The 27867-nt window shown below is 43.7% G+C and overlaps 1 protein-coding gene across 3 annotated transcripts in view; it reads left to right on the forward strand.

Moving 5' to 3' along the window:
- Positions 1-3696: 3696 nt before the first annotated feature.
- The window catches only part of tns3 (tensin 3), a 57095-nt gene continuing 32924 nt past the window's right edge, over positions 3697-27867 (forward strand). The window contains exons 1-12 of one of the 3 annotated variants that reach the window (XM_080726661.1): positions 3697-4044; positions 13179-13349; positions 13632-13682; positions 14483-14605; positions 15238-15302; positions 16903-16986; positions 17660-17772; positions 19458-19518; positions 19698-19773; positions 20223-20352; positions 21055-21120; positions 23229-23330. In XM_080726661.1, coding sequence (XP_080582787.1) covers positions 13200-13349; positions 13632-13682; positions 14483-14605; positions 15238-15302; positions 16903-16986; positions 17660-17772; positions 19458-19518; positions 19698-19773; positions 20223-20352; positions 21055-21120; positions 23229-23330 — 1021 coding nt within the window. In that variant the 5' untranslated portion in view covers positions 3697-4044; positions 13179-13199. Of the gene's footprint in view, positions 4045-6929; positions 6961-13178; positions 13350-13631; positions 13683-14482; positions 14606-15237; positions 15303-16902; positions 16987-17659; positions 17773-19457; positions 19519-19697; positions 19774-20222; positions 20353-21054; positions 21121-23228; positions 23331-27867 lie in introns of those variants that run through there. The other 2 variants (XM_080726662.1, XM_080726663.1) reach the window with 2 other exon arrangements.

Consider the following 27867-nt stretch of genomic DNA (forward strand, 5'->3'; position numbering starts at 1 on the left):
TACGTACATAATTGACAATAGGCTAGTTTATGAAGAGAGAAGACATATCTTTTTAGTTGCCAATAAAATGTGAATTAGGCCTATGATTGCTATGATATTTGGTCTGTCCTATTGTGTAACATTTGTTTGTTCCGATAGTGGCTAGCCTAGAACTGTATTAGTGCCTGGTAGATGGAACGTTCTGATTTGAAAGCCTACGTGTAGGACCTACATAATAAATATTGACAATAGTTTATGAAGAGAGAGAGAAGACATCTCTATATTTAGTTGCCAATAGAATGGGAATTTAGGCACAACCTGCCAGTACGCCTATATATTTGTTCATTATTATATTATTACAGTTGTATTTTTCTGGCCGTAATGCAAAATGTAAAAAATAGTGCGTAGCTGGCCATGGTGATCCCAAAGAGTTTTATGAAGCAATACCGACTTATACCACTAGATGTCGCAAATTACCATGACTCTAGGATCAAGCGGGCCACCTTAACCTCGCATCACCAGGCTTTCCGCTGGGGGTAGGCCACCTGGAGTCCTGGAGAAAAGATGCACACGCACACGTTAGCATGGAAGAGAAGGAAGGAACTGATTTACAATCGATAATGATGTTTGTTGTCACCCACATTCATGAAACAAAAAAGGTTGTTTAAGCATATTTTAGTCTTAACACAATTAGGCTAAACCACGTAACTGGCATTATAGGCATATTTGCCTTTGTGTTGTGAAAGTATTGCTGTACATAGCCAGGCCCAGGCCACCTTCATGGAGTAGTAGCCTTCCCAGTGGCAAGTAAGTCATCTACTACATGTTTTACCTTTGTTAAAGTAGGCTATAAATACTGCAAAGTAACAAGTAACTAAAGTTTTCAAATAAATAGTGTAGTAAAAGTACAATATTTGGATCCGAGATGTAGTGGAGTAGAAGTAAAAGTATTAGACCCTAAATTAAATTGGAAATAGGCCTACTCAAGTAGTAGCCTACAAACACCTCAGACCTCACATTTGTACTCAAGTAGAGTACCTAAGTAAATGTAGGCTACTTAGTAGCCCTGAATACATGACGGCCATATGGTCATGTATATGGCCGTCATGTATTCAGGGCTAGCTACTTAGTTACTTTACACCACGGGGTAGTACATAATGGAATAGTTCAGGGAGTGTTCGAAATGGGTCGTAAATAATTAAACAAGTAATTCTTTCACTCAGGGGCAGACAAATGACAGTTATGCAATCCAACTCCAACACTGTCAAACAAACAAACAAGCCGATATACAGAAGAATGCCATGAGGTCATCATTGGTCATCATACACAATGAAAGGTAGGCCTACAGTACAATGTAAATGGAGCTGAAAAGATAACAGGAAGACAAGAGTGTGGTCACCTGAGAATTCTGAGGTCTCTGGTCACCTCGCTGTTAAATTGTCAATTCTTTTTCAAAATGTAAAGAAAATAAAGAAATATGGTTTAGAAGATGATTTTACATAAAACCTGATGACCTATTAAGAGCTAAGAATTGTTACAAATTGCTTCAAAACCTATATGGCATAAACAATAAGTATTTTCTTATGGCAATTATATACTGTGCATGTTCAAATCATGTATATGAGCTTTACATTATTTCAGACAATTTTCCAAAGCATAACATCACATTGTAGTGCCCATGACTTCTCAGGTGCCCACTCTTGTCTTCCTGTATGTAAGCCTATCCATAACAAGAAGAGTGGTGCATTTTCAGTGCATTTTTATTTTAATGATAAATGATTCAGTCATCAATCATTCATTGGTATATAGTTTGCAGTAGTTTGCAGAACTATCGGATCCGACATAATCTGACATCGGACCTGACTGCCAGTCTGTTTGGTGGAGAGTATGAAAACGTTTTTTAACATTTTAATTTTTTTAAACAAAATTTGTATTGTTATTGTTATTTTCATAAACAGACTTATAGGACATGGCAATTGGCAAGACAAACTTTACATAGAAGCATAAACAAAACAAAAAGAGGCCAGACAATTAACAAATAAATACAATAAAATAAATTTAATTTAAAATCAGGTCAGGGCAAATGCAATAGTGTCCATAAAGTCACAACTGTTTATGAGGTATTTCCATTATCATCCATTCGAAGACTTTCCGACACGTCAGCGTCCCATAAAGTAGCATAAAAGGCCCCCAAACCTCATCATACATTTCACCTTTCCTCTTCAGAATATACGTTATCTTTTCCCTAGCACAACAACTGCTAATTTCCCTGAGCCATGGCTCGCCTGCGGTCTTTGAATGTTTCCTCGTGATATAGCAATTGTGTGCTTTGCTTGGAGTTAACGACATGACATGTTAATGTCATATTATCATTAAAATCTCAAAGGATTTGCAAATTATTTGGGGGCGGCCCGGAACACTTGTGGTTGAGAACCACTGGCCTACAAGCAGGGGTCATTGCCATGTTGGCTTGTGGTGGACATTTTTGTCAAAATGTGACATCACAAAACTCATCACAAAATGAGTGGACAATAATATTACCAGAAACACATAAAGAGACAGACCCGATTGACTATAACAGATCTGTACCATAACCAGGTCTGTACCATGACCATAACAGTGTACCAAATGGACCCGCAAGGGTCAGAGTTATGGTGGTTTGAAAACCACTTGTGGACTCCTAATGTGCCATAAATGGTGTCATAGTAAATCAGCGTCAAACATATTCTAAAGAAAAGAAAACCCGAGAACATTTTTGAATTTGCCACAGACAAGGCCAAGTCTTGCCACAGACACATGTGTCCGTGTACGGACATATTGAAGACCCCTGCCTACAAGACATTGACACAATGTGTTACAATGTGATTTAGGTCGTGTGTACTTCTATGAAATGACCATTAGGCAGATGGCACAGAACTGTGTCAAGAGCTGTGACTTCTAATTTGCACTGTAAAAATGTAGACTGGTCGGGCGCCTGGTGGTCAGGGCGCATGCCACATATAGGCTATGATGCTTGCTGGCGTCGCCGGTTCGATTCCCGATCTGGACGGCCTTTGCCGCGTGTCATTCCCCGTCTCTCTCCCCATTTCCTGTCAGTCTACTGTCCTGTCAAATAAGGGCATAAAAAGCCCAAAAAACAAATCTAAAAAAAAAGAAATCTAGACTGGTGATAGATCCTGTGATTAGCCTACAGGCTACAGCTCATGAACTGAAAACAGAAAACAAAGAGCTCATTCTGGTGTGTGTGTGTGCGCGCGCGTGTGTGCGCGTGTGCGTAATTGTTCTTAACAAGTAACCTATTCATGCAGTGATATGCACTATAAGCAAGTTAACGGAATCAAAGCCACACAGGTTGATCCTCAAAAGTTTGCCTCTTTCACATTCGTGCCCTTCATTGAAATGTTGAAGATGCTGTAAAAACAAAGTGTGTGTGTGTGTGTGTGTGTGTGTGTGTGTGTGTGTGTGTGTGTGTGTGTGTGTGTGTGTGTGTGTGTGTGTGTGTGTGTGTGTGTGTGTGTGTGTGTGTGTGTGTGTGTGTGTGTGTGTGTGTGTGTGTGTGTGTGTGTTACAGAGAGAGGAAGAAGGAGAGGGGTAGAGGAGAGACTGTGAGGGAAGGTAGTGAGAAGGGGAGGGATCAAGGGAGGTTCTCAGTGGGAGGACTGTCCCATGCCAGGACTTGTGGCGGCTGTAGCGGCCAGGCAGCAGCAGCCAGCAGCCTCGACTGGAGGAAGTTTGTTGGGGGGGTTGAGCAGCAGGCAGCAACAGCAGTTCAGGAACAGATAGAGCAAGGGCTTCCATTTTAGCACCAGCCAGCAGCAGCAGCCTGGGAGAGCAGTCTGGGGCAGCTGGGACAAAAGTGAGCTCGCCAGAAGTGCCTCTGATCAGCCTGCAAGCACATTCCAGCAGAGGAAAGAATGAGGCTCTCAGCCCCCACTAAGCCTGTGTGACTGGCCCACGGATCTTTGACTAAGGACTTTACCTCCTCCTCTCTCTTTCAGCACTGATTGACAAAGGAAATCAGGGGGACAAGAGGAAGAATCAAAGTCCTGGCTTTCAGTTTGAAAGGTAAGGCATGGTGTTTTGCGGCTAATACTGTATATCATTCACTTGCAGGGAAGGTTTCAAAGTGGCGCTGGTCAGTACTTCAAAAGCAGGATTAGGACTTTGTACAGTCTGGAAAAGTTCTCCCAATTTTTGCCTCTTTACAGTCTGCTGCTCACTCAGTTCCATAATTTATTCAAACTGCAAAAGGGGCATTACCCTCTGTATTTACCTTGGCTCTGAGTCCTACTAAAGCCAGGGGGCTGTGTGTGTGTGTGTGTGTGTGTGTGTGTGTGTGTGTGTGTGTGTGTGTGTGTGTGTGTGTGTGTGTGTGTGTGTGTGTGTGTGTGTGTGTGTGTGTGTGTGTGTGTGTGTGTGTGTGTGTGTGTGTGTGTGTGTGTGTGTGTGTGTGTGTGTCCTACTAAAGCCAGGTGTGTGTGTGTGTGTGTGTGTGTGTGTGTGTGTGTGTGTGTGTGTGTGTGTGTGTGTGTGTGTGTGTGTGTGTGTGTGTGTGTGTGTGTGTGTGTGTGTGTGTGTGTGTGTGTGTGTGTGTGTTATAGCACACAAGACCTAGTGTGATTATGAAGACAGAGATGGGAGTCATTCACAGTGACGAGGTTGTGTGTTGTGCTGTTTTTGGTTTGTTTATTCAGTTATAATAAGACAGTGTTGTTCATGTTGAATCATTACACCATTATCACAGAGGAATACTCTTTTAGTATAATTGCCTCCTTTTTTCTGCCATGATGTGGGGGCTCCTTGCTTTTTTGGACTTGGAGACCCTTATAATGTGAAACATATGGCGTCGTTCTTGTGTGGTAGCCTATCGCTCCATAAAACAACTTCATAGAACTCCAAGAGAAACAGAAGCCCTCTTTCTCTTTTGTTGACTGTGTGAGCAGCTTTGTTGTTGGGGAGAAAACGATGGAAAAAGATTAAGAACAAGAGTCTGTGTTTCTTGAGCTACAGCTGCTGCGCGGTATTCGCGGCCCCGGGGCTCTCCAGGTAGCCATTGCTGATGACATGTATGAGCGCCGTGACATCACAGCAGCCATAGCCTTTCCTTACCTGAGCCTTGGCCCCTCCCCCCCCCCCCCCCCCCTGCTGCCAGTCTGGAATCGGACGCACACCTGCATTTATGTCCTCCCGCACACCTTTTCTTTCAAACAACATAAACCATGTGGGTTGTTATGAGCGTTTCGCCTGCTAAAATCTTTCAAGATTAGCTTTAATTACAGACCTAACTGAGATAGGAGAGGGGGGGGGGGGGGGGACAAAAAAAACTTTGAAGTAGCAATTATAGCTTTTCTTGTTGGTTCTATTTTAAGGTCACAGTTGATCTTGAGTACGGACGATATCTGCTCCTGGAGGGTAAACAAATGTGTGTCTAGCAGTTTTCAAAGAAACCTTAGGGCACCAAAAGGGTCAATTGTTCCCTTTCCATACCTCTATCTCTTCTTTGATAACAGGCGGCAGTCACTAAAGGCTGGCTGAGCGACAGATGAATGGGGACCCTGATACTGCGGTTTGGACAGGTGGGTTGGCAGAGGGCTGGGGTTGTGTACTGTAAGCAAAACCACTCTGATCCAACCCTCAGGAACAGCACATGGGGACGGAACACTGGGCCATTTCACTTTGTCACTGCAAAATGCCTTGCAGCCACTCAGCCAACATGTGTAAGCCATTAAACAGGGTGAAGGAGACCAGGAGAGGGAGGGAGAATGAGAGAGAGAGAGAGAGAGGGAGAGAGAGAGAGAAAGTGGGCATGAAATGCAGAGGGAAAGAAAGGGAAACAAGTAAAGAAAGAGAGAAAGACGCTATGAAGAGGGCGAGAGACAAAAAGAGGGATAGAGAGAATGAGCAAAGAGCGAGAGTGGGGAGCATAATCCATTTTGGAACGCATTCCTCTATGACCTTGGGATTGAAAGTGGTAATTAGGGAGGTCCTTTAGGAGCCTAGTGGGTGTGCAGATTGACTCCCAGCCAGGCCTTTTCCGTTTTTATTCCCTTCAAAATATCTCATGAAAAACAGAATGGGACAAATATACGTTTGAGTTCCAGGATTACTAAATAAACGTAGCTAAAAATACCCTGCCCCCACCCCCCTGCTCCGTGGCTTTTTTTTTCTTTCTTTCTCAATAGATTCCACGGTTTTGTTTATTTCGGTCCCCTGGTGTTGAATGGGCGTCAAAACCACAGCGTAAACGCACAGAGCCCCTGACAGGAAACAGACAGAACAAACTGTGGCCTCGTCTCCCTGCTGCCCTTGAGCCAGCCTGTTATGTCACTGTAGAGATGTTATCCCACAGCACACAGGGAACCTTTCTAAAATCCATGCCAAGTATGAGGGCACACGGCCGTCGTTTGTTTTTTTGGCCATGAGATTGATAGAAGTTATTACATGGCAATCAGATCCCAATGCCAAATGCAGACTGCAGCCTATACCGTAAAAAAATCCAGACTCCTAACTGTAAAATTCGAGCCAGAAGGTTACAGAAGGAGCAGTTTTGGATATACATGGTTTCCACCCGACAACGACTATATGATAGGAAGGGCTTCAATCTATTTGCAAGAAAAATATGGGTCCTGGTTGTATTTATTTCCTCTAGTGGATGTGTGAAAACGGGAATGAATGAATATGACATTTCATGTGCTGTGCAGAAACAACGGAAGCCCAAAATGCATGGGGTTTCTTCTTCAACAAAACATTCCATCGCACCAGTCTTCCCAAAGGCAGCCAGACTTCCTGAAGCATTTATGGCAGTTTAGGTGTTACTCAAGGTTGAAGACAAACAGCTTAGAAGATCATTAATCTCTCCCTGTGGCTGCACACAGTGACTCCCAGGGAGACAGTGGACTAGGAATGGCTGCTTCTTGAATCAGCTTCAGATCATAGCCAACTCTCATGCTGGGCTGGAGTAGTCATATCAACCCATTGGCAGTAAGTCAGTTATTGCTTTCTAGAAATACAGATTTGATAGGTTGAACATATGCAGTTTGTGTTTTAGTTGTGACAAAGGTTTTGGCAGCATTTGCTGGGGTGCTGGTACTTACTCTACTTTTTTGGTATTTTCTCTTTTTTCACCACAGACACATCATTTTGGTTTAATGAAACCATGGAAAATATCCAACTAGCCCTAAAATGGAGGAGTCTGCCATAGGCTGTCAATCATGATGAATGTGAAAGAGCCAAGAGGAGCAATTCAGTTCTTTTTGAGTCCGAGGATAGGGCAAAGGAATCGTTGATTGCTTTCATATGTGCACCAATATATAGTGGATATGCTTCTAGTTTCTCTGTTTTTCTCTGTACATTTTCGATGTTTCCTCATTATTGGAACTAGATCAGTTTGTACTTTAATAGTAAACATGTTTATTTGGGCTCTTGCGAATGATGGCACATATTGATTCAGAGATTGATACAGTATATATTTCTTAATATACAAAGGCCGTACTGTCGTGAACATTGCAGCATATAGAATTGTATCCGCGCCTCATGGTTTTAAACACTGTCTTTAAAAGATTAAGTGCTTCCCTCACCCTAAGCTTTTTCATTGCCTTTTTTCTTTTTTTCCTTTTCCTCACATGACTAAAAAGCCCTCTCCCTTTCCCAACCCAATACTGTGTTTTCTCTCATGTACTGTCTTTGAAACACATACACAAAAACAGTCTGCATGATTATAACCACACCATGCAGTGTAATGGAAAATGTAGCCAGCCAACCAGAAGACATGTAGCAACCAGTCTAATGACACACAAACAAACTTTTACGTAAATGGATTCAGTTGCTGGGACTCGACCATCGGTTCAGATGACTTTTATTATTTGTGAGGCGAAAGAATGCATGGTTTTTGCCAACTGTTGTCACCACAGCTCCAAAATGAAAACAACCAAATGAAGTCATCACCAGTCACATGATTGAGCCATCCTCAGTTCTTGGAGGAGTTTCTTTGGAGTTCTTTCAGTTTCTTGCTAGTGAAACAGTTTTCTTCTCGTTGCTACAGTATGTAATGTTTCCTAATATTCTCTTTTCTTTCATCTTGTGCTGGGAAGTGGAAGATTACTCACATTGTCAGCCGTGTGTGTGTGTTGGGGCCGGGGGGGCTGTAAAGTTGACTATCCTTGCTGTCACATATTCCCACTTGTGGAGGAAATGTATTTGAAGTTGGATTTATTATCAGTGACTGAAAGCCGTGCTGGAAAGCACCGCAAATCTGTATCTTACTGATGGTCACGCATGTTTACGCGGCTAATGCCTGATTTACATTTGGTTGCGCGTGTCACGCAACGAACATAGCCGATCTACAGCGCTGCACTGGCGCACAACAAAGTGTAAATCACCCTGAACGGCACCCACGCAGCCTAGCCAAGCTCTTCTTACCTGCAGGGTGTCTGAGATGGGGGGGGGAGCCAGACACACCCTAATCCCCCAGCATCCTGACCCAGTAAACCTGTCGCAGCTTGTTCACAGTAGATCTGGCAACCCACTTTCTGGTTCTCGCTGCCTACCCTCTCCCTCTGCCAGCCATGCTCTCTCACAGTGCCATGGGTGGGCTTGCGCTTTGAGATCCTTGGCACTGCCTTGCGTTGCGGTCTTTGTGGACTAACGCCGTGCCTCGAACCAGGAACAAAAGCACTCAGCGCAAATTAAACACCAATTATCTGCAGTGCAAGCTGGGGCAAGTCGTCCTTGTTTGCTTGAGTGATGAGACACAGAAAGAAGAGGTCTAGCTGGGTAAGGATATACCTTTAAGCTCGGTCTGAATTGTTTATAGAAATGTCATATTAGGGGGAAAAATGCATCTATTTTCGATAACCAATATTTTATTAAATGTTTTATTTGATTATACAGGTGTATATAGTATATAGTTTAAGAAACACAACATCTTATCCTGTGTTTCTTAAACTATATATACTAGCCCTTACCCGTTCAAAGATATGTGCTCCAAAATGATGTGCAGTGTGTGGGTTATGGGATGTGCACTGTGCATACAGTATATGAGGGATGGAAAGTAACTTTAACTGGTGCTTGCATGCTAATATGTAGGAGCATCAATGTAAGAAATACCCGTTCCATTTAACGGCTACAGAGATACTGTGTACCGATCTGCATGATTTTTGGACAACATCTGTAAGAGGGCCAGAACCCCCCCCCCCCCCCCCCCCGCCCGCCCGCCCGCCCGCCTGCACACACACACAATTCAATTTTCAATTCAATTCAATTCAATTCAAAGGGCTTTATTGGCATGAGAAAACATACGTTTACATTGCCAAAGCAGAAATGTACACAATACAATACAATACAATCAGAACAAAATATATACAGGTGAACACACACACACACTCCCCCCCTGTGTGTGTGTGTGTGTGTGTGTGTGTGTGTGTGTGTGTGTGTGTGTGTGGGTTTGTGTGTGATTGTGCATGGCCTGAACAACAGCGCCCCTCCCTTAACATGTGTGGTCACAAAAGGTACTGTAGGCTAAATAGATATAGATACACCATAAAAATGCTAATATACAGCATACGATTTGTGAAAGTGACAAACGGGCTTCACAGTTATGTCAGGTGTGTTCATATGCTGATGGTGATGCGATTTCAGATCAATTGCTCCAGCCACCGAGGAGAAACGCTGAGACAGACAGACAGACACTCACTCACTCACTCAGACATTCGCAAAATTATAGTATAGATTGAAGGCAGCTCAAGTGTAGGTTTCAATGTTAATATTTTGCTAATAGTGGAAAGTCGCTTTCGTTAACATTACCTTATGACTTTAGGTCATTCTGAGTTTAAATAATGACCGGGGCTTGGACACTTGCAAAACACCAAGATTCGGTCCCACACCTCCGCCCCATAGAAACACACACAGAGCTCAAGTGTTTGGCTGCCCTGTTCATTCATTTCCCATTAGTTGACAGTTTTTTGTTTTACTCTATTAACTCTCTGGGGAAATATACTAACACCACTATCGGTTTCAACAGGCTACCGATGACCCAGCAGCCCCTACACGCGCATACGCGCCCGTGTGCGCTCACACACACACACACACGCACGCACGCGCGCACGCACACACACACTCTCTTGCATGCATGCAGCCCGTTTCCCCTAGTGATGACCTCCTCACACATAGGCTCTTTCATTCCTCTCTGAGGGCTGGTTTAAGCTCTGGGTACACGGACGGCCCCAGGTTTACGGCGCGCTCTCTCTCTCTCTCTCTCTCTCTCTCTCTCTCTCTCTCTCTCTCTCTCTCTCTCTCTCTCTCTCTCTCTCTCTCTCTCTCTCTGGAGTCCTTCAAAGTGTCAGGCTGTAGCCTCCAGTCAATTCAGACTTTAATTAACGTTCACTCACATTCTCCACCCTAGACCGGCCACCCTTCCTAACAGTTAATCACAACAAACACTCCACGTGACTGAAGAAAGACGGAAGTTACTTTTTTTGGTGGAATTTGGGGATGCGTGTGTGTGTGTGTGTGTGTGTGTGTGTGTGTGTGTGTGTGTGTGTGTGTGTGTGTGTGTGTGTGTGTGTGTGTGTGTGTGTGTGTGTGTGTGTGTGTGTGTGTGTGTGTGTGTGTGTGTGTGTGTGTGTGTGTGTGTGTGTGTGTGTGTGTGTGTGTGTGTGTGTGTGCGTGCGCTTTCATGCTTGCGCGCACAAATAGAACTTTTGGATTTAGGATAGATCTTGTGTGTGGCATTTTAATTTTTAAGATATGCTTAGGGGCTTTTCTACCTTTATTGATAGTACAGTAGGTAGACAGGAAACAGGGAGAGACACGGGGAGTGACATGCAGAAAAGATAGTCGGGATCGGGATTCAAACCTGCGACAAGCTGCCAGGCATCAGAGCCTATGTGGCATGCGCCTGGACCGCTAGTCCAGTGGGCGCCCCCCATTTTTATGTTTTATTACAGATAAGTGACAAAAACATATGATACAAGGGGCTCAGACTCAAGCCTGGGTCCTCACACTCACAAGTAGCATATTATGGTCTGTGCACTGACTGGCTGAGCCACCAGGCACCGGTTTTAGGCTTATATTTGATCCTATTCGATCGAACAAGCAACCAGAATTGATCGAACCATAAAAGTTATGCTGATGCCTTTTCAGTAACTTCTACACAGTAGTAACATCCTCAGTGATCCATTCATCCATCTCTGAGCGTGTACAAAATGTAACCAAATGGACCAGGTCCATTTGGTTACAAGCTCAGAGTTAACAGTAGGTTGTCAGTTTGTCCCCCGCCCCCTGTTCTCCAGCTCAGTGGTTCTCAGCCTGTAGGTCAGGACCCCCACATGGTCTCCAGATGACAGTAAAGTGACAATTTAAAATGTTAACACAAAAAGAAAAAGAAAATAATTTAAAGGAAAATTAATGAAATTTAAAAAGACCATTACTGCATCAAAAGTAGTCAACAAACTATACACATACAGTATATTGTCACTGTTGGGCAGAAACCTCGCATCTCCAAGTTTCAAACATGTATGTTCTTTTTCGTAAAGTAAAGCCCTGCTGAATGCTGTTATTTGTACCCTGTATATATATAGAATGTCACAATGCGACATAGCTCTGTTAACTCAATGCTGTACCCCCTCCAACTGTATATATGTTCCCCATTTTCAACTGTTTTATTGTCTCCACCAGCCGAAGGCTGAGGGAGAGTATGTTTTCCCCTCCGTCCGTCCGTCCGTCCGTCCGTGCTTCTATTTGTATTTGTGATACTTGCTTTGGCAATGTAAACGTATGTTTTCTCATGCCAATAAAGCTCCTTTGAATTGAATTGAATTGAAATTGAATTGCTTCACCATACAAGACTGTCGCACAACACTAGTGAAAATAGACGATCTACATGCTTCTAGATCGGCTATTTTCACTATTTAAATCGTTTTTTAAACCGATAAATAAGGAACAAACGGTTTTGGACATACAAGGTTTCCACCCGACAACAGCGATATACTATAGTTTTGAGGGGTCACAGCCTGAAAAGGACGATCGAGAGCCACTGCTCCAGCTGACAGACAAGACAGAGTGTCAGTGGAGGCCACATCACACATGACTGCATAACGGAACAGTCCAAACAACGCAGGAAGTTCATGGCCATGAGGTCACATGGACACACCTCTGACACGTCTCTTGGGGATTTACAACACGCCATGCATAACTGGTTCCAACTGGAATTCTTTGAAAGTTTTTTTTTTTTTTACAAACCCCCTACCCTTTTCCATTGTCAGCCTGACTTTGCCTGACTTTGTTCTGAGTGTACTTTTCAGGAGTAAGAAATGTTATTTCAAGCAAACATTTTGATGTTGTGGTGTTGTTGGCATTACAGTAGGTTGGAGACATTCAGAGCACCCTGCAGCAGTTGGTGGAATATGGAATTGATTTCACTCTCAAGATTGCCACGATGAACTTGCACACAAAGACCATTCTGGCCAGCCATCGTCACGAAAAGGGACCGCCCACTTGTCCCTTTTCAATGCCGTAGCCATCATTGACTCTTGTCTCGAGAGATTGCACAAAGACTGAAGCCGAGGACTTTGACTGTCAAATATTGACATGAATGAAGTCACTTTTTGCATTACATCATGGGTCTTCAAAAGGGGGTCCGGGACCCCTAGGGGGTCTTCAGAGTTACTACAGGGGGGTCCTCCAAATCATTTAGAGATAGAACGTTTTTGTGTCCTTTTTTATATTAACCACTTGAACCCTAGTGTCCATATTCTGAGAACTTGAGCCAAAAATAGCAGATCTACAAGCTCACAACGCCTCACACTGCGAGGTGTTGTGAGCTTGTAGATCGGCTATTTTCGGCAAAGAGCTTTGGCATTGAGGGGAAAAAGAGCAGAATACACACAGTGAAAGGTCAACTTTATTGAGTATTGACGGTTCAAGTGGTTAAATAAATAAAGGTATCTATCTAAATATCTGAAAACAGAAATTGACATGAATAAAAAATACACTGACAATTGTGCTGTCAGACAATGAAGCTACAGTATATGGAATCTATGATAAGGTTGTGGGGGGTCCCTGCTTCATCTCTCTCTCAACTAAGGGGTCCATGCCTGAAAACGTTGAAGACCCCTGCATTACATTATATATAGGGGTGAGGAAATGAAAGGGCCAATTTATATATAAATATATATATATTTTTTTACTCCTGTGTGTTTCAGCAGAAAGACTGAATTTCAAGAATGGAGGAAGGATATGAACTTGACCTGACGTACATCACTGAACGTATCATTGCCGTGTCCTTCCCCCGTGCGTGCTCGGAGGAGATCTACCTGCACAACCTGAAGGATGTCACACGAATGCTCAAGTCCAAACATGCTGACAACTACCTGGTCAGTGCTGGTCCGTGCTTTGCACATGATATCACCTTTGAAGCCACATGTACTGTAAGACAAAGCAGACTGAGGTAGTTAAAGTTCAATCCGTATTGACGATGACCACAATGATAGGCTTTCAAAGAATGTTGGCAAAGTATTCATCAAACAATGTTTGTCCAATCATTCTTCATGATTGATGTAAGCACTTTGGTGCTTGACCGTAATGTCTCTATCTGGTAGCTTTGTATTATCAAAAATATTTTTTTAATGTCTAACTGTGTTGTATTTCTTCTTTAGATTATCAATCTGTCAGAGAAAAGACATGATCTCACCAGAATGAACCCTAAGGTGAGTTTGAAACGAACTGATCAAATAGTTGGATGAGTGAATCAGGACAAATCAATTCCAACAAATCAATACATTTCATCCAAATCTCCTTACTGTATGTCAGACCTATTCTCTCACTGTCGTGATGAATATGGTCAATAGTATTTGACCAATTCTAGATAGCAGCTATGGGATCACGTGACTGTGCATGTTTGATGGACATGGCACTGGCCTTAGATGCATGCCATACAGCAGGGGTTTTCAAAGTGGGTGACGGGGCACCCTGGGGTGCCGCGACGGCAGTCCAGGGGTGCTGCAAGATAATTTGATAGTACAAAGATGCTATTAAAATGGCTATTATATCAACGTTTTCCTCGCAACAAAATCACTCGAATATCGTCATTGTCGGGCAGAAACCTCGTATCTCCAAGTTTCAAATGTTTACGTCTTTTGGTAAAGCAAAGCCCTGCTTCATCATACAAGACTGTCGCACAAAACTAGTGAAAACAGCAGATCTACAAGCACACAACGCCTCGCATCGCGATGCGTTGTGTGCTTGTAGATCTGCTGTTTTCACTAGTTTAGTATATTTTATAGATGATAAATACAAAACGAACGGTTTTGGACATAGGCCTACAAGGTTTCCACCCGAAAACAACGATATGCTATAAATATAAGGTGCTGGGAGTGAAAATTATAATGTAGGGGTGCCTCGGATTAAAACGATATTTATGGGGTGCCCTAAGACAAAAAGGTTTGGGAACCCCTGCCATAGAGAGACATTGTCTTTGTGCGATGCTCATCGAATGCTGTGTTTTTAGACCCTGGACACTGGCTGGCCTGACCTACACGCTCCCCCGCTGGATAAGATCTGCACTATCTGTAAGGCCATGGAGAGTTGGCTCAATGCAGACCCTCTACATGTGGCGGTCATACACTGCAGGGTGAGCATCTGCAGCTTTCACCAAGCTTTGTGTGTAAACTAGGGGTGCAATGGTTCAGTCAGCCCACGGTTCGGTTCCTATCTTGTTTTTTGGCTCACGTTTTCTGTTTGGTTTTGGTACAAAAAGTACAATTTTGAGGTACTTGTACTTTACTTGAGTATTTCAAATTACCAGTACTTTTACTTCTACTCCACTCCAAATATTGTATTTTTACTCCATTACAATTATTTGAAAACTTTAATTACTATACTTTGCAAATATAAATGATTATATTATAAAACATACATGAATCCACTTTAGCCCTTTTACACCTAGGCTATTTGAAAATAGCCGATCTACAAGCTCACAACGTGTCGCATCGCGACGCGTTGTGAGCTTGTAGATCGGCTATTTTCAAACATTTTCTATTTTTACTTTTAGTACTTTAAGTGCATTTTGATGCCAATACTTTTGTACTTTTACTCAAGTAGACTTTGCAGTAAAATATGTGAATACTTTTTCCACCACTGCTAAAATGTATGATTATACATGGGAATATCATCTCATGTATAATCATGTACAAAATAAAAAATGTAATATTATGTATGCCCAACTATTTGTCATCTCCTCTCCTGTCTCTGTCTCATTCCTAGGGTGGTAAAGGTAGAATCGGTGTGGTCATCTCGTCCTTTGTGCATTTCACGGATGTATCTGCCAGGTAATTGCCGCAGCCATGTTCCATATTCTCTCAGCCTCGTCAGAATGACTTGGCTTACTTCCCTTTCTATCTGATGAGGATTTATGAGCGGTCTGTCCTGCTCAAGTGTTTGCAGCCAAGCGTATCAACAGGGATCCGCAGCATATTTTGAGAGGACACATCGTGTCGACCGCAAGCTATCTCATTACTCAACCACTACTGAACCATTTGTCACTTTTAATTCGGGGTCACAGTGAGTCAGAAAGTGAGTCAAAGAAAGGCCATTCCATCCAAAAATCAAAGGAAAACCACACAATTCAACTCATGAATCACCCCTTACAGAATTACATGAATCAGCCTCGATCCATTTTGGTTACAATAATAGCTTATGGGCACAATGTTATTTAATTTGAATGTACCTAAAAAAAACTGAGTTGGTAGAGAAGTTGTGAAATTCCTCATCCCTAAAGTCAAGAATGGTGGTGAACATTTAGAGACATTTAAAGGGAGTTGTGAATTGTAGGGCTTTCGTTCTCCCTTGGTCTTACTGTATGTGCCTAGGTCAGTGGTTCTCAAACTTGTTCTCAATTTTGTGGGGTCCCCAGATGATTAGCATAATGTTAAAAATGGTAAAAAAATATATATCTCACTCAACGGTAAACAAACCTACATAAGTATATACAGGGTATCTGCACATGTAAAAAGTGACAATTAATTTAAACTTTCAAGAACGTTTTAATACCAAACTGGCCAAACTGTCAAATATGAAGTAAGCAAGAGGCGAACATTGTGAAAATAGCAGATCTACGTACTCACAACACCTCGCAGTGCGAGGCGTTGCGAGCATGTAGATCTGCTATTTTCACAATATTTATCTGTGGAACCGAGTCACATTAAATGTAATACCTACAATTCCAAGTGCTTGTCAGGGTGGGGGTCCCCAGTTCAAATATGTTTATTTTGGGGTTCACAGCCTAAAAAGGTTTGAGAACCCCTGGCCTAGCTAGATCCTACCTGCACTCATACTGTAGCCTCAATATGATGGCAACACACATCACACATGTGATAGGAACACACACCGGCCAAGGCTACCCATGTTACACTTCCCCTGTGGTTTGTGCCCGACAGAGGGGGGTTAAACACAGGGTTACAGGGTCGCGGCAGGTAAGGCGAGACTAAAAGATAGAGTAGATAAAGAGGTAGGGGAAGAGATAGACGAAACAAAGAGACTGATTTATGCACTGGAATGGATGATAAAGAGAGAGAATGGAAGAGAGGAGAGAGGGAGACCTCTGTTGAAAAGGCTGCAGCGGCTGTTGGTTTTAGTATTGTCGGAACAGCAGCGCTGTGTACACACTCTGTCCTCCTCTCCCCCCTGTGTGTTTACTTAAGGTTGGCATTGTCTTCCTCTCTGCTGGAATCCCTTGTCTCTCCGCTTACTTTCCCTCCCGTTGCTTCCCTCGGCACACGTGTGTGCGTGTTCTGCATGTGTCTGAGTTTGCCCTAATATATGTTAGGGGTAACGCCGTTCAATTACAGAGGAGCCGAGCGCCTCGTAATCTCCCCGTTGAGTCATAATTGCCACGAGTACTTAATGTGTTTCTCCCTGGATCTCTCAAAGTGCTGATCAGGCGTTGGATCGCTTCGCCATGAGGAAGTACTACGATGACAAGGTGTCGGCCCTGATGACGCCTTCTCAGAAACGGTAAGACCCTAAACACGAGCACGCCCTTTTTACGTTAGCGCCACGGGGGAAAAGTACCACGGCACAGCAAAATAAAGTCCCACGCTACTATCTACGTGTCGAATGACAAGAGTTCTGCTAATCTGTCCTCCATACCTTAGTTTCCTGGCCCGCCATACTCGTCCCGGACTCCACCTGAACCTATACCACAGTCATTGCGTGTATTGGAGTCGTTTGCCTATTTTTCCACTGAAAAGGCCTCTAGTAGACCAGCCATTGTTGGTAATAGTGATGGGAATGGGATCCCATGGTAATCCTATCCCCGTGCATCACAGTGAATCACCATGACTCACACTGAGTGAGGGCTCTTTATGTACAATGACTGTGGGCCAGAGGGTCAAGCTGTTGCTTCACATTTCTTATGACTGCAGTAATTTGGGAGCCAATGCACCCCAAGTAACACACTGTTAATTTAACAGTGAACTACTCTCAAGAGTTAAATTAACACTCGGGACCCTCACAGGTCCATTTTTTAGTTTACGCCCTGTATTTTACTTTGTCATACGATGCTGTCGTGCAGCAAGAATAATCGATCTACAAGCACACAATGCGTAACGTCATATTTCTCCCGAACCCTGGGAAATGGGAATAATTTTAGTGTTTGTTGACATCCATCTGTGTTCTTGTCTCTCAGATACGTTTGGATTCTCAACAGTCTCCTGAGTGGATCAATGAAGATCAACGCTTCACCCTTGTTCCTCCATTGCATCATTCTTCATGGGATCCCAAACTTCGACGTCACTGGAGGTTAAGCTCATGTTGTTTACAAGTGTATAAGGCGCTGCGGCGACACCAATGAAAATGCAATTACTGGCACCGCGAAGAGTGTAGACATCTAGACAAAACCACATGAGTAGTAGCAATAAAAGAAATATAGGCTTATCTGCATTGTGTGATTGCGAGGCTTTGAAGATAGCTCTCTTGCGCTCGCTCTCTCTCTCTCTCTCTCATATACACACGCACGCACGCGTATTACACACACAATCATACACACACATAACTACATACAGACACTTGCATAAACAAAACTCCAGAGAAGAACTGCTTTGTGGTGTCCCAATAAACCCAAGCGAAATCCCCACCCATGTTTCCATATAAACGGTCTTTTCTGCTCATTTCAACTGAGGCAGCAAAGGACTTTCTCACAACAGAAGCTAATCACCTGTCTGTGAACAGTATCATGTGAGAAGCTACACACACAGACCTCCTGTGTACACGAGAGGCCTGCTGAGGACAGAAAAGTCCCTGGAGAAAATGGGTAACACAACATGATAATGTTGGCTCATGTTTCACTATACTATACTCCTATCTAGTATCTTCTGTAGTGTCTGTCCGCAAAGGGATGACAGATGACAGATTGATATGACTGATGGTGAAGCGTTTCATGCACTTCTTCAGTGCATGTAAACATTGTAGAATGATGTAACAAAGTATCCAAGTGGCGACTCAATCGTTTAACCGGAGCTCAGTTAGTCTGAACTTGAAAGACTACTATGTCAGTGGTTCTCAAACTTTTTCATGTGAAGGTCCCCCAAAATGATATTTATTTGGCCACGGAGCCCCATCTCAAAATGTTTAGTTCCAGGGACCACCCAGAAGCAAAATTTGAGTTACAAACGTTTGCTTCGAAAATACATAATTCAAAGATTTGCACACATTTTCACGACTTTTTCAAGCAGATCTACAAGCTCGCAGCGCGGCACTCGGTGCTGCGCTGTGAGCTTGTATATCTGCTATTTTTCACTGGTTAAAGCATTCAATAATTCTAGGCCTAAATGGGTTAAAAAACAACATCTATTAATATCTTAAACCGTAAGCAGCATGAGCCATAGAGGCCACGAAGGGAATTTGTTAGGCTGGGCGGGTTTTGCAATATGTTGTTTTTAAAGTTGTGCAATGTTTTTTTTTAAAGCCGTGCAATATGCTATTTTTACTAACAACACTTGAATGTGCACATAATGATTACTAGTATGTGGTTGACCGTGTCACATCACATGTGACACGGTCAACCACATCACGTCTGTTAAATGCAGCAACACAATAAAGTATATCAGGGGTCTTCAACAGGGCGTCCGGTACTAGGGTTAGGGTTAGGGTTAGGGTTAGGCTAGGGGTCCTCAGACTGCTCAGAGTTACTACAGGGAGTCCTACAAATCTTCGCTTGAATCCTCTTGAACACTAGTATCCTTATTCTGAGAACTTAAGCCAAAAATAGCAGATCTACAAGCTCGAGCTTGTAGATCGGCTATTTTAGGCAAAGGGGTTGGTGTAGAGGGGAAAAAGAGCAGACGATGAAACAATATGGAATCTATGAAAAGGTTGTGGGGTCCCTGCTTCAACTAAGGGGTCCTTGGCCTGAAAACGTTGAAGACCCCTGAAGTATATTATACTGTATCATCATATTGTACCATATCTCTTTTTCAATCCAACAGTATGTCACCCATACCTCAAAGTCTACCAGGGAATGCAGCCAGTGTATTCATCAGGAGTTTAGTAAGTATTCTACAATTTATTTGCATTACTGATCACCCCTCCCCCACACAAATAGCATACATCAGTTTTGACATGACATTGACAGCAATTGGCTGTTCTGCGTGAGTGATGACTTTGTTATCTCCCCACCACCGTGAGTGATCACCACAGATAACCCCTGGTTTCCTGTTTTGTTGCAGTCATATTGGCCCCGGCCACAGAGACAGGGTGTGCATCACCCTGGAACCTGCCCAGCTGCTGAAAGGGGACATCATGGTAGGAAACAGTGATGGAAGAACTACTCACATGTGTTACTCAAGTAAAAGTGTCAATACCGCAGAATGTAGAAATACTCTGTTATTAGTAAAAGTCTGGTATTCAAAGTACAAATGTATTGGCGTCAAAATATACTTTAAAGGAGTAGTTCACCCCCAAAATTACTTTTTTTCCTATTGATTACTCACGCCATGGAGTCTTGAGTTCAATAATATTTTTAGTTTTTTGTCGCATTCCTAAGACAACATTTTTTGGCTAAATGTCTCCGAATATGGACGCGAGGGTTCAAGTGGGTAATATAAAAAAGGAGAATTTTTTTTTCCATCACACAAAGATTTGGAGGACCCCCTGCAGTAATTCTGAGGACCCCCTAAGGGTCCCGGACCCCCTGTTGAAGGGCAAGAACTGCAAGAGCTCCCAATATTAATTTGTGATGAATATTTCCCCAGGTGAAATGCTACCACAAGAGTGAGCTGACGTCAGAGCGCGAGGTGGTTTTCCGGCTGCAGTTCCACACGGGAGCAGTGCAGGGCTACAACCTGATGTTTGAGAAGGAGGACATGGAGAGCGCCAACAAAGGTAGAGACTAGAGAGAGAAGAAACCCCGGGAAAGGAACAGGTCTCAACAGGCTGCTGCACCGTTTACTGCAGCGCTTCCCAAACCTTTCAGCGCGAGACCCAAAAGAGAGATTAGGCATTTAGCCCGGGGACCCAAACTAGTGAAAACAGCTGATCTACAAGCTCACGACGCAGCACGTTGTGAGCTTGTAGATCGGCTGTTTTCACGACTTCAACAATGTATCGACGATGTTCGATATTCACGATGTATCAACATTTGTGTTCTAATTCATGGAATTTCTACAATTTTTCTTTGATTTATTCATGAAATCAATAAAAAAAATCACTTAATTTAGTTTTTAAAAACATGAAAAAAAAAATACCATTCTTTTGGGAATATTTTTTTGTAAATATTTTGAATAATATTAAAAACTAAATGTAGGGGGAAAAAAATAAGGCACCCACTAAAAATGGGTCCCGACCCTGTGTTTGGGAAACAGTGTTTACAGCAGTGTGTCTACCCTGCGCTTGCATAGCAAAGGCTCTCAGTCTGGACCTTATTATATGCTTGGCACTTTGAGGACCCCCCCCCCCCCCCCCCTTGATGTGTAATGCATACTGATGCAGTGGGGAGGGAATCTCGGCGTGCTCGGCTGCTCGCAGACACAACCACGTACATCTTTAATATCTCACTCGTGGCATTCCTGTGTGTTGACATTCCAGATCCCAGATTTCCGGATTACGGGAAAGTGGAGTTGGTCTTCTCAGAGGGCCCGGAGAAAATCCCAGGTATTTTCCCTTTTAACTGGTTACCCTCTCTTTCAACAAAAAAAAAAAAAAGTGACCACTTGAAGTGAAAAGCCAGATGCGCGGTGGCTTCCACCATCCAGCGGAGATTCCTTCGTATCTCCGCACTCTCTCCCCCCCCCCCCCCCCCCTCTCTCACACACACACACACACACACACACACACACACACACACACACACACACACACACACACACACACACACACACACACACACCATCCCCCAACTCCCACCCCGACCCCCTGCTGTGAGGAGGATGTGGAATGCTGCAGACGGGAAATGTAGTGTGAAGTGTGTGCTGACAGAAGAGGTAAAGCAGCACAGCATGCGCTGCCCCTGGGCTCCACAGGAGGGAGACTGTGTGTGTGTGTGTGTGTGTGTGTGGGGGGGGGGGGGGCATTTATCAGATGCTCTTGTCCAGACCTACGTACAAAGTTGGCATAGTGAACCATTTAAACCCACATACCTCTATACCCACAGGGTCTATACTTGGTCCCCTCCTTTTTTCCCCCTCTATGCCAAATCTCTTAGCCGAAAGTAGCCGATCTACAAGCTCACAACATGTCGCACCGCGATGCATTATGCATTATCACACCCACTGTTTTCACAGAACGTTCACCTATTATGACATGCCCAGAATAGGGATGCTAGCATTCATATAGTTAACAAACAAACGGTAAATGTTGAAGAAAAGAAGCGTTATATGCGTTATCTGGCTTACCTAAAATGTTGCTTTCCTTTAACTCACACATACTACATTGAAAATGTACATTTTACACAACATATTGCAAATATTCAAATACTCTTTCTGAAGTGCGAGGTGCAGTAGGAGATGCATTGTAAAGGAGCGGTGGAGATGACGGAGGCGCGCCGTCTCAGGCGACCTTGATCCACGCGAGACACCGCCGAGCGAGACGTAGAGAGCGTTGCGATGGTCGCACGAGCCGACTCAGCGCCGCTAGAAGTTGTAAACCAGGGGGCCAGAATAGTAAATCTTCATCCCCTCGACTTTCATCACCTCTGCGTGGTCCGAGTGAACACAGCGGAGCACTCCTTACCTCCGGTTCAGCCAATCACAATCTGTGGCAAACCACAGGGGCGTGAACCTATTGCAAAAACCGGGGTGCATTCCACTCCTCGCTTCTGAAGTAATTAGCTAATAACTCAAATCATTCACTCTTTGTTGTGCCATTGCTATCGCTAGTGAGGGTAAATGTTGCGTACTTGTGAGGTAGTTTTGTCTTTATTGGTGAAGATTATAAAGATTAATGTTCATTTAAAGACATGCCTACTGTAAACTGCCTGCTTGCCTTGCGTTGCCAAAATAGCTAACTTATAAATTGCTTCATAATAACAATGTTGGTGTGAGAGATTAACAGACAGAATCATTTTACATGCACATACTGTATCATCATCTACACAATGCACTGAGATCTTGTCTCTACAAGGAAACAAAACTGAATGTCACAAGAGAATGTGAAACTTGATGATTTGTGCATGTAAAAAAACAAAAGAAAGATTTTGTTTTCCCATAAACGTTCCTAGTCACGCCAACATTGTTTTTATGAAGCTGTTTTGTTCATAGAGGTGAAACATTAATAAAGATCATTATGTCCATCTAGCCAAAGGGGACAACCCCAGACAGTCCCTCCCACACAACACTAGCCAAAACACCCACAATAGCCAGAAGCAGATCAACGTGGGAGCATAGTGAAAGTGGATACACTTCTTGTTAGCTCCACAGCACACGTGACGTGGCTGTTCAATGATTTACATTTAAAATGATCAAATTAAGCATCCGAATATCGAAATGTTGTTCGGATAGCTGCCTGTGATATGATTACAGGCGTGCCTTGATATTTTTGACGTGTCACCCTCGGGAACAAAACCCTTGAAACGGCTGATCTAATGCAGTGTTTCTCAAAGTGGAATCCAGGGACTCTGTGGTTTCCTTCATGGGGGTCGACATTGACCCATGCAAGTCTGTAACTCTGACAGTATACAAATGCATTAGTACACTGTCAGGGGCAGACCTTGAAATGTAAAAGTTTGAGAAACACTGATCTAATGTGTGTGTGGTTGGTTGCAGGCGCAGAGAGGTGGCAGAATGGAGCCGATGTGATAGTGGACTATAACACAGCCGATCCTCTGACCCGATGGGATTCCTATCAGAACATCTGTGATGGGGAAGGTACAGGCCATATGCTGCGTTATTCACTGCATCACTCACAATGTATCTATAACACCTATGTTATAACATCTATAACATAGGTGTTTTTAGCTCAAGACCCAAACGAGAAATTGTACGTTTGCCCGGGACCCAAGCTAGTGAAAACAGCAGATCTGAAAGCTCACAACGCGCCGTTTCGCACCACGTTGTGAGTTTGTAGATCGGCTATTTTTTTAAATGTATGGAATTTCTCAGATTTATTTCTTCAGGAAATTAATGAAGAAAATCATTGAATTTGTTTTCTAATTCATGACAAATTTAGCTTTTTTGAGAATGTTTTGTGAAAATATTTTGACTAATAAAAAAAAATAAAAATAAATAAATGTAGGAAACAACAAAGGGACCCATGAAAATGTGTCCGCGACCCACAAATGGGTCGTGACCCACTGTTTGGGAAACAGTGATCTATAACAAGGTGCCTCCTTGACCATGCTCACACGGTCGCCATGTTGCTCTCACGTCATACTCCGGGTTTAGAAAGTGTGACACAGAGATGAAGGCAGGTCCGTCGAATGGGCATAGACAGACACTGGAGTTGTTTGGTCTGTCTCTGTTTGTGTCTGTATCTTCTTCCGTCTGTATGTCTCTCTGTCTTGTCTCTCTTTCTAACACACTTAAACACACCATCTGTAACTGTGTAGCTTATACAATAGGTTCAGTATCCACTTGAGCCCTAGTCTGAGCCCTGTTTTATGATTTGTCTTGTGATGGTGTCCTCAAAGAAAATAGCTGATCTGCAAGCTCACGATGCTTCACAACGCAAGCTTGGCCAGCATGTTGAAAGTTCTTTGGTCAACTTGCCTCCATAGCATTGGGACCGCTGCATGACGACAGTAGAAAGCTTTGGCTTACTCCATTATGTTATCATTTTAGTCAAAGACTGTTCATTCCCTCATAACGGTGGACCTGTATTCTCAGGGAGGATAGCACAGGATAGCTCCTCCCACAGGATCGTTGTGGCTAGCCTAGGACAGCCATTTCCAATTTGTTTTTACGTTGGATAAATAACAGCGCTGTTGCATAGTGAAAGATAAAGTTAGGGGATGTGTGTGTGTGTGTGTGTGTGTGTGTGTGTGTGTGTGTGTGTGTGTGTGTGTGTGTGTGTGTGTGTGTGTGTGTGTGTGTGTGTGTGTGTGTGTGTGTGTGTGTGTGTGTGTGTGTGTGTGTGTGTGTGTGTGTGTGTGTGTGTGTGTGTGTGTGTGTGTGTGTGTGTGTGTGTGTGTGTCCGCGCGCGAATGTGTGTGTGTTGTGTGTGGACGCGTGTCTATTTCTTTGTCTGTCTGTCTGTCTGTTTGTCTGTCTGTCTGTCTGTCTGTCTGTATGAGTGTGTGTGAGTGAGTGAGAGAGAAGAGTGGGTAGTTCCCCAGATATTTAGTTTTGTTGTTGTATGTAATGAATGGCCTTGCATTAACCATCCCACACACACGCATGCGCGCACATACACTACACACACACACACACACACACACACACACACACACACACACACACACACACACACACACACACACACACTCACTAAAGCCTGCACGTAGACATGAGCACACCAGCAGATATGGCACACAGTCAGTCACACACTGTCTTTACACACAGTCACCCTGTCTGTCAGGGCGTCCCATCCTAGTTGTGGTCGCCGCGCTCCCAAATCTCTCCGCTCGGCCGCGGAATTCACAACAACCTCCCAGAATAGCGCTGCGTGGTGGTGACATTAAAACACAGTTCCACCCATTCCCAGTGTTCACTCTGAGCGCTTTCACCACTCTCCACTTCACAAAACTCATCATGAAAATGAGCTGCTTGCCTTTTCCCATTTTTAATTGCCCGAGACGGCATTATTATAGAGTTTACTGCACGTTTAGGGCGCAATACTGAAAGAAACTAAAACAACTGAGATTTAAGACGAATCCATCAAAGGAACCCGACGGCATCCATGATAAAACTCTTTATTTATCTGTATTTATTTTTCTTTTTTCTTTGTTCTCGTGGTATTATTTGTGGGATATTTACAGTCTTGTTTTCTCGTGTAAACACTAGATTTCAGAGGGGAAGGGACTGGAAGCTCTGGTGGAATTCTACATCTACTTACCAGTCCCCAGGGATGTGCAGATAATGTTAGAGAGGCAGGGGCTGAAATGTCTAAAAGGGCATTTTGGTGAAAATAGCAGACCTCCAAGCTCACAACGCGTCGCGACGCCTTGTGTACTTGGAGGTCGGCTATTTTCAGTTCTTGATACCACACTGAACTATAGCATAATCAAGTCAATACTGGAGATGTGCCTAACAGATTTCTACGCAGAGATAGAGGGCAATTCTTTCAACATGAGATGCTGCATTCAAGTTCAGGAGAGATTGGTCAAGGCGATATTCTCTTGAATGCTGCCTTCAGGTATGGCATGGAAAGGAGGGCATTTTCGTTAAATTTTCGAAATACTAGCGGACCTCGTGTAGAGCCCTGGGGGACCCCAGCCAACTAAGTATATAGTGTTTAGGTGGTTAAAGGCTTTACTTGTGAAAACGAACACATAATGAATGGGGTGTCAGTGAAGCATGGCTGGTCATGTCTCAATGAAGTGACCCCTCTAGACTCTATTCATTTATACTCATTGACTGGCCTAATGAAACGGCTTTCTGCCTGGATTGTGCATGTCTCTGTGTGCTTCCAGTGAGTCACAGCGGACCCGTGTGTTGCAGGCCAGTTGGATTAATGAGGAATGTTCCCCAGGGGGGCCGTCTGCTGTACAGCGGCAGGGGCGTCACAAGGGTGGGACTGAGTTACCAGGGCCCAAGGTGGAGGGGCCTTAATTATTTTATAGCTATTTAGCTATTGAAAAATAGCAGATATACAAGCTCACAGCGTGCCGCGCTGCGAGCTTGTAGATCTGCTATTTTTGAAAAGTCGTGAAAATGCGTGCAAATCTTTGAATATATGTATTTTTTAAGCCAACATTTGTAACTCAAATTTTGCCTCTGTGGGAGGGGGGGGTCCCTGGAACTGAATATTTTGAGATGGGGGGTCCGTGGCCAAATACACATCAAAAAGTTTGAGCACCACTGACATAGAAACATAGTTTTTTTTTCAAAAAACCTTAGAAGGATTTGAAATATTGAAAGATTTTCAAGATTTTTCACAAATAGCAGATCTACAAGCTCGCATATCTGCTATTTTTCAACTGTTAAAGCACAGGGGCCCCACAGTGAATCCTTGTACCCAGGGCCCAGGATTTGGTGCGACACCCCTGTACAGCGGAAGCACACACAGAAGCCATGGACTGAGGAAAGCATGGATGATCATTAAGCTTGTGACTCACTAGTTCTGGCGTACAGGAAAAACTGTTTGGGTTGTACCGTCCTCCATGCTGTGGTATTGGGAGGAGATCTGGGCATTTACTAATCCAGCAACAGTGAAAGGTTGTTTGATGAAAGGCTATGTTTAGGTTGTGCGTTTTTTGTGGGTGATTTATTGATTCAGTCATTGGTTAAGACAATTGAATTGAAATGTGCTGGATAAACCACGATTTATTTATACTTTGTTGTAAGACCGCTGCTCACGGAAAAGAACCGATATTCAACTAAAGCAACAGGGTTGTACAACGAAGTATAGATTCGACTTTAACCATCCTCTGGGCAACAAAAACTGCTGAAACAATTGTTGAACCCCGTCATTGATGTGAGTGCACATCTGTTTCCATGCTGGTGTTGTGCACGAGGTTGGCAGGCATGTAATTTCACGATACCCACGAGAGCGAGCAAAACAACCTGGTCGACCGCGTTTCATAAAAATGGCCCAGAGCTACAAGTAGAAGGCAGAATCGCTCTAATTAAAAAGTGTCTTTACAGTGTGAAAGAGTCTGGAGTGGAGGAATGTTGTTTTCATCCTCTGATCCTCTCTTGGCCTTTCATTCCCTCTTGTTTCGCCTCTTTCCATCCCCTGACAGGGTAGTCCCCTGATACACTGCAAGAGAGTCGGGTTACAGCTTTAGGGCCCGCCCTCAGCCCTAAGCCCCACCCTACTTGTTTACATTCCTCTGCCCATATTTGGAGAACTCGAGCCCCCCCCTCCCACACCCAGCCTTGTGAGGAGTGCAAACATTCTCACCTTCTTAGTGCTGGGAGAGAGAGTAAGCAGGGTCAATTCATGCAAACTGTTTTAGATTGACTTGACCCTGACTGGGTCTGGATGAAGGCCACATGGCTCTTAACTTCCTTATGTGACTGCACATCTCCTCCTCCTCCTCCTCTTCATCTCTTGTTTTGCTGAAGACTAGTTGTCTCGTGGACGTTTACCTGGCAGGGAAGACGAAGGTAAGGGCTATGGCTGGCTGCAATTTCTTTTCTTCAAGGAGACAGTCAGGGGGGCTGTGAGGGGGAAATGAGTGAGGGGGAGGGGAGACAACTGATAGAGGCGGGAGGTTGACGAGAGAGAGAGAGAGAGAGAGAGAGAGAGAGAGAGAGAGAGAGAGAGAGAGAGAGAGAGAGAGAGAGAGAGAGAGAGAGAGAG

This window comes from Nannobrachium achirus, assembly GCF_963921795.1.
Source record: "Nannobrachium achirus genome assembly, chromosome: 5".
In the NCBI taxonomy this organism is placed as follows: domain Eukaryota; kingdom Metazoa; phylum Chordata; class Actinopteri; order Myctophiformes; family Myctophidae; genus Nannobrachium; species Nannobrachium achirus.